We start from the raw sequence: 13,423 nt of genomic DNA on the forward strand, positions 1-13,423 counted from the left end.
TCTACTGTTCCTTAATTCTTTTAAAAGTTATTTATTGCAATTGACAGCTGCTCCCGTTTTCCTACCATTTTTGTAAATCATTTGCACTGTGTTCACACGCTTGAATATATGGTGTGTTTGTTTGTGTGTGTGTGTTTTATACTCCTATATGTTCTTTAAGTTTTCTGGAACTATCAGCAACATTAACCCCTTCGTGACTGACGACGTACAGTGTACGTCGCCAGCATCGGGGCTGTTTAAACAGACTCCCGGTGACTTTTGCTGCTGGGACTCTGTTTAAACTTGTAGAGACGACTGTCGCCTTTACAACAGAAGTGATACTGGCGACTTACCTGTCGCCAGATCGCTTACTGTATACCACTGTATGCAGTGGTCTATGGCTGTATAGAAAAAGTATAGGTATGTGTATACAAATTAGTTCAGTAACGTTGTGACTGCAGCTGAACTTTGTGATAGGATATTGTTATCATGAATTGCTGATCAGCAAAAAAACCTAGATGGGCAGATTTCTCAGCTTTAATGACAGAACATCTGTCCTTTTAATACATGCTAGCCACAGAAAGTACCTTTCGGACACTCACTTGCATCTGAAATGATAGTGCAACATTTTGTAAAGCTCTTTTATAAGATTAGGTGACCAGAATATTGGGTCATGATTGCAACTAGCCGACCACAGATGGGAAATGATGGTCAGATTTGCGGGGACTTCCACTCCTGGGAAGATTGGCATCCGTCTTGAATATTTTCCACTTGTGAATAATCTTCCTCGCTGTAGAATGATGGGTTTGAAATTGTTTGGAAATTACCATATAATCCTTCCCAGATTGATGGGCAACAACAGTTGTTTCTCTAAGATCTTTGCTGATGTAGAAAGAAAGCAGTTCATTTTTCACACATGGCTTTTCCATTTTGGCTCTAGGTTTGTAATATAAATGACACACAGTGTAATATGTCATGTGTGCTGTTCATCTGAGGTTCCATTAAATAATAAGACCTGCTAAAGATGATTTTTATTATGTCCTGATTCTTAAAACCATAGAATTCAGAGGGTGTACTTTCTTTTTTATATGACCGTGTGTATAAAAAAAATAAATAGATAGATCGATCTATCTAGATAGATATCTCCACAACCCCAGAATAGGTACAGTATAGAAGTACTTAGGGAAACTTAAACATTATTTCTATGTACTTTGAAAAAACTTTCAGTATGACCTGCACTTTCAAATAGCTACAAATCTAAAACCCTCCAGTTCTAACCTTTGCATGCACTTTTAAACCTTTTGCTCTGCAGTTATATCTTCAGTTCAAGGGTGAATCGTACCATGTGACTATCTCAGATGTTGCTTAATCTTTTCTGTATGTGTGTGGTTTGTTTTTTATTTTTCCCTTGGCTTGAGATCCTTGGCTTGAGATTTGCTGAGTCATGTAGCTTGCACTTGGCATGTGGATCATTCATACTGAAGCAAATAATCTTTTTTCTGTAGTCCAAATCTCTCTTTTATTTGACCATGTAAAGTGGATTTAAAAAAAAAAAAAAAGAAGAATTTCTTGCTGTTAATGCTGTTATATAAAACAGACTGATTTTTTAAAATGAATACCTACCCACTAGCATTTACCTTCTAATTTCCCTGAGGTATGGGTATACTCAAAAGGACATGTTACGGAAAAGTAATGGAGCCATATAACAAAGAGCATTTAATAAAGTGAGTTAACCCAATGGTGAAAGAGCTGATTTTGGGCCTGTGGCTAGGTAAACTCCCAAGAGAAATCGCACTCCGAATTTTAGGATAGTGATGGACAGCTTCCTCAGAGGGACTCCTGGAGGGATCATTGTGTTTTTGTCTGGTTCATTTCCGAGCGACTGCATCTTCTTCTTCTTCTTCTTCTTCTTCTTCTTCTTCTTCTTCTTCTTCTTCTTCTTCTTCTTCTTCTTCTTCTTCTTCTTCTTCTTCTTCTTCTTCTTCTTCTTCTTCTTCTTCTTCTTCTTCTTCTTCTTCTTCTTCTTAAACGCACTGCATTGCGTCCGGCTCACTATGTTGTGGGGCAGGATGCATTTTGTTCGGACCGGACTGCAGGCATTGATGTGCCTTGCGTTCCCATGCGACCGATCGCATAGTGGCTGGAGGGCGTGGCTATGGTGCCATTCCCTTCAGTGGACCGCCATGCCCCCTCCTGCCCCACAACATAGTGAGCCGGCCACAAAGCGATGCTGTGCGTTCCGGCCAGAATCAGGCCGGAATGCACTGACTGGTGTGAACGAGGCCTAAGCAGAACCTCAAAGCACCGCAGTTTCTGATTGCTGTTCCAGAGATTTGAAGTGGGATTTGGTGATGTCACTACTGTGCTGCTGATCACTGTTCTTGCTGGAAGTTCTGGCATGAGAGAACAAAAACCTGCCTCTACTAAGATGGCTGCCTCCACAAAAAGAGACAACACGGAACAAGACACGTCAAGTCAGTAATGGGGAAACATCAGCTGTAGGGAGACCACTGTCAATAAAGCTCTTTGACCTCTGCCTACCTTTTTTAAGGCACAGCTTCAAGAATACAGTTCCTCTTCAACTGTGTGTGCTCTGCAGCCAGGTATGTATGTTTAACCCAGTGCAATGAACATCAGGCAACTTGTCCTCAATGGTCATTTCAAACTGATTTATCAGTTTGGTGGCAGTACTGGCAGGCGGTGTCACATGCTGGCTTTTTATATCTCTCAGGGGCTCCAGAAATGAGGTCTAACCATCAGAATTTCCAGCTGGCTAATGATGTTGAAAACAGACCCACAAAGTGTTAAAATGAGCTATTAAAATAAGGCCCCTCTAAGATTTGCTTTGTATGTTTTCAACCATGCATTTAACACGAAGATAAAACATAATGGTATGTCTGCGTGGTCCTTGTATTTTTGCAGGCTGCATTTCAATGCTAAAGTATATGTAGTGGTCGGTGGCAGGATTTTTGGAATTGCGTCACTCTACGTTCACTGGTCTGCAAGAGTTTTTAAACTGGTTTGTGCATATAGTATATACAACACCACATATTTTATTACATGATTAAATGTCTTTGATTTCCTTAACACTTAAGGTATTGTATACCTGAATACGTGTCCTTTGCAATACAATGTGAGGATTTACAAAGTGCAATTCTAGATTTCACATATGATTAGTTATGTACTGCTGAAGTATTTGCATAGCAGTGTATGTAGTACTGTATAATGTGCAGGCAGTTCTGTATCTATCATGTGCAAGTCAACTAAGTTTATGAGCAATGCCAAAGGGCAATGGGCAGAGAAAAGCAGCAACCAGGCATTTATTATTTTGCTGCTCCCAGGTCAGTAAAGTTAAATCTGATTGGATGAGGTCTGCTATGTAAGTTATTGCTAGTTTTTAGCACCTTATAAAAAAAACTTGAATTTTTCTGTTCCGTCACCTGTAAAATATACCAGAGCAAAGTTCATGAGTATATCAGTAGTTCTGAGCAAAACACATTTTCTTCATTGTGAAGATATAAAACTTTTTCTGCTAATGATCCCCATTGTAAACAATGATTTAAATGCTTTCCTTTGCTTGTGTTGGTTTTAGCATCCAGGTGGAGAGGAGGTGCTACGAGAACAAGCTGGAGGAGATGCAACAGAGACCTTTGAAGACATCGGTCATTCCACAGATGCCAGAAATATGTCAAAAGACTTTATCATAGGAGAACTTCATCCAGTGAGTTAATATGAATTGCAGCCCTCGTGATCATATCCGAAGAATTGTGTCCCAGGTGTTTGTGACAAAAGCATACAAATTTTAAAAATGCAAAGACTGGGGCAGTGGCGTCACAAGGGGGGTGCGGCCTGCACCCGGGTGACACCATTAGAGGGGTGACCCCAAAATGACTGGCAGTCCCCTCCTCTCTTTGCCGGCGTCCATCACCAAGATGGCCGCCAGCAGGCGTCAATTAGATAGACGTCATGGTGACGTCACGCACATGTACGATGGTGTCACGATGGGCTGTCACCCGGTCTCCGCTCCGGGTGACACCTGACCTCGAGACGGCCCTGGACTGGGGTGCAAAATGTTGTAATCAATAGCAGTCAATTGTCCCCTTGTTCTAACTGTTGGGTGAGGTGTGGGGTTTTTTTTGCTCCCTTTACTTTCTTGCCTAGAGAAAGTGGTCAGCAGATCAAAGGTGAGATGCAATTTCCCCAATGGGGATCTGAAGAGGATAGGAGACTCAACAGAGGTTCTAACCCTACTTTACTCTATCCAAAACATTACATTAAAATTCACTTTTTCTGTTTTTTCTTTAAATCACCAAGGTGTGTTTTTATTCTGAAAACATATTTGAAATACATACTGTTCTGTGTGTAAGGATTTCTAATTCTTCTTAGCCAGTATTGAGACCCAAGTACCCATAACCAGACAGCAAAGCCAGTCCTCAATCTCCCTGTAGACTACACTTAATTTAAAGAAATATGGTTTGCTACTCAGATTACAAATTAACGGTAAAGGAGCAGAAGAACACTGATGAGATCCCACTGATAATGCCACCCCTGTACTCTCTCCCCCTGTAAATATTTTAACCAATATTGTTGTGCAATCTATATAACCTTGATTATATCGTATTGCTGACCTCCATCTACCTGGCCCTTCTTCTACCAATCCGAGTCCTGCTGTGCTGGAGAATACAGATGGTTATGTCAACAAACGTATGTGTTTTGTTCCATGTAAAAATAAATACAACATTCTTTCTGAAGACATAGCTTCAGTCTCAAAATAATTGGTTTAAAGAGACCAAGGTGGATCTTTCAGATATAAGAAATAGAAGGGGGCATACACCCTTGGATTTATGGAGGTGGTTTCAACTCTAATTTTGTCAAGAGCCTCCCAAAACGTCTACGACACTTAGATTCCCTTATTCCAATAGAAAAAGTATTCTTGCTCACATCGGCCTCTCTTATGGTGTCTTCTATAAACTGTTCCTAGCAGCAGCACATCTAAACCCTCCAGCCTACCTGATACACTAAGAGTAGGAAATGGTTCACATCCTCTCTAATGAACACCAATCTAAAATTCTTGTCCTAACTCCTACTTCCTCAAGCAACACCAATATATCAGAGGGCAGATTTCTATCTCAGTGGTACAGAGCCTTAAGTAGGTGTGACCCATAGTTTTCTACAATGTGCTGGAGATGTGGACAGCCCACCAACGCTTTCTCCCATATTTGGTGGCACTGTCCATTTATTGAATCTTATTGGAAACAAATCACTGATTTCATAGAGACAATTACCACAATTACCACCACGACCCTCCCATACGACTTCTGGGTCCTCTTATTTCAAAACGCAACTATGTCTGCCCCTACATATAAAAAAAAGTGTGACACTTCATTTTCTAATCTCCAAATACTGGAAAATTCCAGATCACCATTAGTAGCAGAATGGATTTTGAAAGTTGATTAGATACATTTGATGGAAGCGGTCACCATTGTTAAAACGGCTGACTATGACAAAGCATGGGTGAACTGGCTCCATTTTTTTAAATTCCAACCACTGCAAGTCTTTTCTGGAGACAATGCCAGATCTTATTTTACGGTAGAATATGCTAGAATATGTTTTGATTAGGGATGTCCTGATACCATTTTTTCAAGACCAAGTACAAATACTTTCCCTCAGGTACTTGCCGATACCAATTACCAATACCTTTTCTTAAAGGGACATGTGACTTTTTTTCTAAAACAATACAGGTGCAGTTTCTTTATAATTATGAAGAACTGTAGCTTAATCCATGATTATACTCGTCTTGATACAAAAAATAATTTTAGCCAAAGCCATGCTAAGAAGAGCTTCTCATGGTTAGTCACCTGACTGCATTGATCAAGAGTGCTCGCAATTTCCAAGGGAAATTCAAAATCCAAAGCGCAGGGTTGCACTGTATGGCAGTATGAGGTACAGATAGTACACCCGGAGGGGAAGGACTGTTCACCAAAAGGGTAAGTATGGGGGTGGGGAGGGGGGTTGGCCAGATTTAAGCAGGTAATTCCATTTTTCCCAAGATAATTGGGAAAGTGAACTTACCCTTTAATGTGCATTGTGTGTGTTGGAGAAGCTTGCTGCCTGGCTACCACAGTATGGTACACAGTGGAATGAGGGTAGCACAATGCCCTATGCATGCGTTTATTCACACGCAGATGGCGGGGTTGGTTTTTAATTTTGTATTTTTTTTCTATTATTTTGTATATTTTGCTATTTATTTTTTAATTTGTATTTTTTCTAAGTTTTAATTGTTGTAGATATGTGCAGTCTGGGTTAATACAGTTCATACAGCAAATAGGTGGCCTCTCTTAGTGCACAGTTTCAACCCCCCTTGTGTTTCCTTTGTCCCGTGATTCTATGTACACCATGGTATGTGTGTTACTTCAGGACACTTATAGAAGCTGTCCGCTTGCATCATTCTGTTCATAGACCAAGGTAACGGTCCTGCATTTGTGTAAATATTTGATTGTACCAGTCTGGACAAATCCCAGAAGTGGGGTAGGCAAAATACTTCTTGATTCCATCTGGGGCAAAGGCATATTTGTGGCATTTAAATCCAGTCTATTCTAGAGGTGCCTTCACATACCTGGCAGCACACTCCACACTCTGATGGGCAAACTCTGCCTTCTTCCTTGTAAGGCCAAAGCTTGAATAAGTGATGTCTCTGTTTTTACTACAACAGAATTCTGCATTCCCCTAGAAAGTTAACTGGGGAAGGTGTTCCTTGGGATTATTTTTTTTTTTTAAGTGTATTCATCTTACAAAGAGCTGATATATTCCCTGCACCTTAAAGAGCTTCTCTAATAATGCTCATAGCAATTTTACACGGAACCTTATTTTAGACTATGGAAGGAAACCAAGGCTTTTACAAAAACACATGCAGTACATACATGGGGAATGTATTGGTAGACGAGATATTAATGGATTTTCCTTATACTCTGCGATTTACTACAGCTGTATAGTGTATTTATTTAAGCCAAGAACAAACATGTAATATATTGCAGCTTACCAGTCCTTGGATGAGGTGGCTGAATTCATTTTTCTCTTCAGGCTTTTTTTTTTCACCTGGCGATTCAGCCACTAACGCACTTCCTGTCCTAGGGTGTCAATGCTCACTCAACTCTTGGCCAGTTCTATCTATGGAGGAGCAGCATTGTTACCCTAGGGTAGGCTATTCAGATTTGGACTACAGAACCTTATCTCTTTAACATAAAGAGGATGTGTTCTGTTGTCCAGAGCAGAGAACTGAGCAGGGTTGACAACACTGCTAGGGATTTCAGTGCGGCAGAATGCACAGGAAGTTAAAAGTTTACTGGATTTCTGAAAGGATCAGCTGGTATATTTTTGTACTTTTTGAACAGATGTAGCCAAACCCTTTCAATGCTATATTCGATCAAAAGCAAATGTAAAAACATTATAGCTGGGGTTGAACACCATGCAAAACTGCTAGGCCAAAATCTTAACATTTTTCTTTTCTTTTCGTCTTCCTAGGATGACCGATCCAAAATCCAAAAGCCAACAGTAAGTTTTGTATTTTACTTGGAAACTTTACTTTTATTTTTATTTTGGCCATACAGGACATTTAGCAGATATATAAAATGTATTATTGTTAATTTATGATGCATCATTGTCTTTGGGCCATCCAGAGTGTTGTCACTCTATGCAGGGGCTGTCAAATCCCAGTTGCCTGGCTGTCGTGCTGTAATGCTTTTTGAGTCATTGACATGAAACAAGTATACAAATCACAAATTCAGACTAACTGCTTCACACTTGTTTCAGGTCAGGGACTAACAATGTGTTTGGGTTTGGAAGAACAGCAAGACCAGCAATTGGAATTTGTAAATGGACAGCGGTAGTAGCAGTCTGCGCATTTCTTTAGCATAGTATTTTCTAAAATTGGCACAGCATGTAGACATTTTTATGTTCTAACAAATACACAGAAAGATGAAGAAACACTTTGCAAGCCAAATATGTCTGGAAATAAAAACTGTATTTGTGCTAAAGGTATGTTTTTTTGTTTTTTTTTCCCACTAGGAAACCTTTATTACCACTACTGAATCAGATTCCAGGTATTTATATATAATTTGTTTTTTTTGTCTTTTTAACCCCCAGATGTCTGTAGAGTCCTAGGTACACTTCCCTGTGCCATGAGAACGTTAATCCACACTCTTGCTGAGAACTAGGACACGTGTGCACTCCTAGCTCTGAGATAACACTGTTACTGACCGCTGCAGATCTAAGACTAACAATAGGAAACCAAATCAATGTGGTTTCTGATCATGTGACTGCCATCGTTATTTTGTTTATAAGGGAAATATAGGCCATAACTGCTAAATTACTACATTTAGCTAATGGCTTCTAATTCCCCTATAGCTTACTTTAATTGGGAAAAATAATGTACCTGATGCTGCAGCCTTATGTATGGTACAGAGCCAGGTCTAAAAATGTTAAGGTGCCCATACACTGCTCGATTCTCGTACGAGAATCGGGCGAAATCCCGCGATCGTACGAGAATCGAGCAGTGTGAACTAAGACGTGCGACCGTTTCTACTGTACGGTCGCACGTCTTTTGTCGAGCCAACATGCTCGAAAACCCGCCGAGAATCGTACGATTCTCGGCGGGTTTCTAGCCTGCTCGCCCGATAGCTGCGGAACGGGCCGGTGTCCGCACGCGCACATTGCCCGTTCTGCATTGCCGTCATCGGAAGCCCGCCCCTCAGCGGGGCGGGCTTTCGATGATCGCAAGTACGATCTGCCCGTCCAAGGTGGGCAGATCGTACGGGCTTTCAAGAAGCATACGACCATCGCAAGACAAAAGTCTTGCGATGGTCGTAAGGTGTATGGGCACCTTTAGACTTTGTTCATGCCTTGCATAAAAAGTAGTTACAAATCTCTAACATTTAATAGACCATTGCATGATGGTTTTGACAGGTTCATATGGAAGCCAGTGTAATTCCAGCTAGAGACTACCCTAAGAAAACACTCCGTATTATTGAACTGCATCTGGACACCATCTCAAGCATATGATCAGTAAAGACCGTCCCACAATAAAGATGTATGTCAGTGCCTGCTGTTATGCATTCATAGCACTGGCATTTTTTACTGCAGTAGTCTTGCTATGAGAGAAGTACACAGGCTGCAATTGTCTTCTTCAGAAGTTGCTAGTTGCCTTATGTCTTTACTGGTTTCTGTTCAGTACTCGGAAAGCGTTAAAGCCAAAGCACCAGCATTCTCAAAGGAGAAATCATCAGAGGTGGCCTACTTAATTCTCTCATGACCAGTGTGCTTTACGTTTTGTTTTGTTTTATTCAAGCAGCCTAATAATTTTCTAACAGGCCTGATTTTGATGGGATTGCCTTTAATGTGGCTGGGAATTACAAAACGTGGACTCCATAAATTCCACTAAGACTTTGGACAAATTGAGGTCATGGGTTATTGGGTTTCTTTTCTTTTCATTGCAGATGGTTTGGGGTATTTTGGGCCCAGTACATAGTCATTTGCTGCTGTATTCACAGAAGTATCCCTGTATGTCCAACTGAGGTGCACACGCTATAACAATAAAGGAAGCCGCATTGTTAGAAATCATACAGTAACAAATGTAAGCTGTTTTTTGCTAGCAAACCTAAAAGCAGTTATAAAACTGATATGTGAATACAAGCCTTGCAGCCTTTATCCTGAAGGTCATGAGACTTTGGTTAATGAGAACCCATGAAACCTCCAACTCTCTCTCCTTTTATGGTCCCCAGCCCAGCAGGTTAACCAGGGTTTTTTTTTTTTTAAACCTTTGATAACTCTTGTAGACAATGACAGTTTTACATACTTTTTTTCAGTTGGTGGAGTAACTGGATAATCCCTGGCATATCAGCTGCTATTGTTGCCTTAATGTATCGTTTCTACATGTCAGAAGACTAAGACATTCAACAAGGATGGTAGAAGAAATTCTATTCCAGACCAGGAAATAAGTTCATCACCTTACGATGGCAAAATCAGATGTAGTGTATGAACTGTGCCAACCAAGTCCTTCTCCGGCTGTTTCTTATTGCATCTTATTGGATCCTTTATGTTAACTTGCAGTCCATTTTAAACTTTGTAATAAAAAATATTAGTATGCCTAAAGCAGATACCACAAGATGCATTTTTTTTTACATTTATATGCCAGAAAACTGTTTTTCTCTGTGTCTCCATTTGATTTTTAGTTTTACTTTGTTAGTTGGGTCTGACTTTTCCTGATTTTCATGGCTAAGCTCTAACTGGCAGTCTCATCGTATAGTGGAATGGTGGTACATCTTACAGATGAATTCATGGAAAGTCCAGCCCCAATAACAAAGCATATCTACATCAGAGTAGTATGATAGCATGCATCTTGTGATGTCTGCACCTAGGCAGGACTTTAACATTTAGATTGTTTTAAATGGAGTACAGGTTCTTTAATTACAATGAAGACAACAGAACCACTAATAATTATTTCTGTACCAATGACTGAAACTACACAATGTGTTTTTTACATGTATGGGTTTTGCCCTTTCTCAGCTCTCCATTTCCATACCTGTCCTTTAAAGAAACCTGTATTGGCAATGGATGGAGACTGCCATTGCTGACCTTTTTCATTCTGAAAATCCTAAATCCCTGGCTAGATATCTTTATTATATTTGTGCTTCTGTTCTTATACAATCTAATGGGCAGACATCTCAAAGTGCGGGACCCATGTGCTTGATGGCAGATTTGAGAAATGCTGCTATTATTTTTAGATCTGTCTATGCCTGTGTGTGCCCTGCTCCCTTTTTTATATGGAGAGCTTTGGCTCAGTCAGTAAAGCATATGACATTGATGATGTACAATAACTCATAACAAATTTCACTTTACCCTTATTGAATAAGTATGGATGATTTCTGATTTAGATGTTAGGAGTATTGCACATTTTACAGTGTCCTCTGCCTTTAAATGGAAGCTCTTTGGATAGATATATGGGAGCTGTTACTGACCAACATCATTTTGAGAGATGCAGGCTTCATGACTGTCATCCTTATCCTGGCATTACTACCGAGTGATTTAGGGACCTGGAACAAATATTTAGTCAGAAAGTTGGAAAGTTCTAAGCGTGCATCCTGCATGTTTGTTCTAAGTCAGAGGCTTAATAAGTAGTAAAGTCACTTGTCAGCATGACAACTCCTTTTAATAACAAGTCAGCACTGGCAGTTTCCATACTTTAATCCTTGCAGATTTTGGAATCGTGTTATGAAATAGAGGTTAAAGTGACACTAAACTCAGGAGTTAAATCTTAAATACATTCAAGTACCTTAACTATTAACAAAAATGTATCTTATTTGTGTATCACTCAGCTGTAGATCCTCAAATAATCTTTGAATTTATGCTGACACTGCCCTTCCTTCTGGAGGGTGGCTACTTTCGTTCCCTATGGTCCCTGTGTCTGTTGTAAAGTAGCCACCACTCCAAGCTCACTCCTGTGATATAGTAAAATCTCACACTTAGTTTACTAATTTGTATTGAGATTGTAATCAATCAATGGAGCAGGTTTGGCGCGGTGGCTACTTTACCACACGCACAGGGACCACGGGGAACAAAAGAAGCCACCCTCCAGAAGGAAGGACAGTGTCGGCACCAATTCAGAGATGATTTGGGGACCTACAGCCGAGTGATACACAAATAAGTTACATTTTTTATAATAGTTAAGGTACTTGAATGCATTTTTAAGCACTAACTCCCGAGTTTAGTGTCACTTTAACTGTTCTTAGTGAATCCTATTAATGGTATGACCATTTCAGTGGTATTGTACACCATCCTCTTGCATAATATAGACTGGAACCATTATAGCAACACTGACTTTCAGTGGAACATTGCTTACCAATGATATTTTGGTAAATGTATAGATATAATAAATATTTGTGTTGTGCATGTCACTTGAGAAAAGTCTATACAGACACACACCTTAAAGCACATTAGGAGGTTAGGAACAACAAGTGGCTAAGCAGACAACAAAGTTATTTGTAGGTCTTTTTATATAAATAAAGGGGAAAATACATGTTTAGGTGCATGTTATTTTACAGTGTAGGAACAAATAAACTCGATTATGAGCTTGGAAAGTATAAAACTGAAAACTGCATTGTGTGCCTATACATATTTGACATAATTCTTCCATCTTTAATCTTGAATGTAAACATTACATCTTCTAGAAATCTCACCATTTCATATTCAAGATTACTATTGTTGCTATTGTGATCAAAAATAAAAAGTAATGTTTGTATATAATTTCCTTTTTTTGTTTTTCTAATTATGCACAGGCATCTTTAAGTACATTGTTGATATGGAGTTCATGCCTGTCCAGCTAGAAGGTACACTCGGGTGTCATATGTAAACTAAATGCCAGTAAATCGGAACCAAAAAATGGTAGTTTATGTAAAAGGAATACCTCACAAGTGTGTGTTAAGAGCGCCAGTACCTACATAATGAAGTAAACTGTATAGGTCTCTATAGTTCTCTGTTATCAGCTATTCCAGACTAATAACCTGTGTTTAAACTTTGAGCTTGTCGATGTTAAAATGCAGATTGCTTTGGGGACCGTTTCAAATTCATTGAGGTGCAGTTGGCCTCCTTCCAGCCGGCATTTGGCCTGCTGCAAGATGCTTCTGCATTCCCATAGACATGTATGGGGAGGAAAATAAAAGCCTGTTGACACAGGCCCTAAGGGCTCACCCAAACATAAGCTCCACAGTACAGTTCATAGCACCTCCCTACTACATGTAAACCATGAGTACTTCTGCATCATTATACTCAATAGTACAGCTTGAATATATGTAGTGCACTGTGAAGGACCTTGCCCTGATTTATTCGTGTAGCAGTTTTGGTGCCTCTAGAAGGGGTTCTCTTAATAGACCTTTTCACCACACAAAAACTGCAGGTCTTTTATGCCATTTTTTTAATGCAGACAAAGCCTTAATGATACTTACCAATTGCTCCTGTTGTTAGATTGTTGAAGAAAAAGTCAGCTGTACAATTGGAAAAATTAAGATTTTTGCTCTACCAGCTTTTGTCCAAATATCTTAAGTTCTGATAAACCTGTGAAATCTATTAAACAATCTTTCACAAAAAAATCTTGTATATTTTGTTTGGTGGCCTTGTTTTTCTAGTTGGCTGAACTAATTGCTTACCAGTTAAAATTCATTCGTCCAGCTTATTTTCAATAATAAAATAAAGTGCAAGTCCCTCCAATAGTAATTATTTTAGTTATAGGTGGATATGGTGGGTTGAGTCAACCCCTGCCAACCCATTCTGAAGTTTTGTATGTTCCCAAGTTGCATCCTTTAAAATCTAAAACTAATTACAAATCAAACGGGGAGACTGGGACCCCCTCATAACTTCTGTAGTAGCTTATTTTGTAAAAAAAAAAAAAAAAAAA

At 39.5% G+C, this 13,423-nt stretch overlaps 1 protein-coding gene across 2 annotated transcripts in view; it reads left to right on the top strand.

Moving 5' to 3' along the window:
- LOC108799253 (cytochrome b5) overlaps window positions 1-10,330 on the top strand; it is a 23,144-nt gene extending 12,814 nt beyond the window's left edge. Inside the window, exons 2-5 of one of the 2 annotated variants that reach the window (XM_018571091.1) lie at window positions 3,572-3,700; window positions 7,501-7,530; window positions 8,044-8,078; window positions 9,840-10,330. In XM_018571091.1, coding sequence (XP_018426593.1) covers window positions 3,572-3,700; window positions 7,501-7,530; window positions 8,044-8,078; window positions 9,840-9,921 — 276 coding nt within the window. In that variant the 3' untranslated portion in view covers window positions 9,922-10,330. The remainder of the gene's footprint in view (window positions 1-3,571; window positions 3,701-7,500; window positions 7,531-8,043; window positions 8,079-9,839) is intronic. The other variant, XM_018571092.1, reaches the window with a different exon arrangement.
- The last annotated feature ends 3,093 nt before the right edge of the window (window positions 10,331-13,423 follow it).

This window comes from Nanorana parkeri, unplaced genomic scaffold (assembly GCF_000935625.1).
Source record: "Nanorana parkeri isolate BGI_ZX_2015 unplaced genomic scaffold, ASM93562v1 scaffold1672, whole genome shotgun sequence".
In the NCBI taxonomy this organism is placed as follows: domain Eukaryota; kingdom Metazoa; phylum Chordata; class Amphibia; order Anura; family Dicroglossidae; genus Nanorana; species Nanorana parkeri.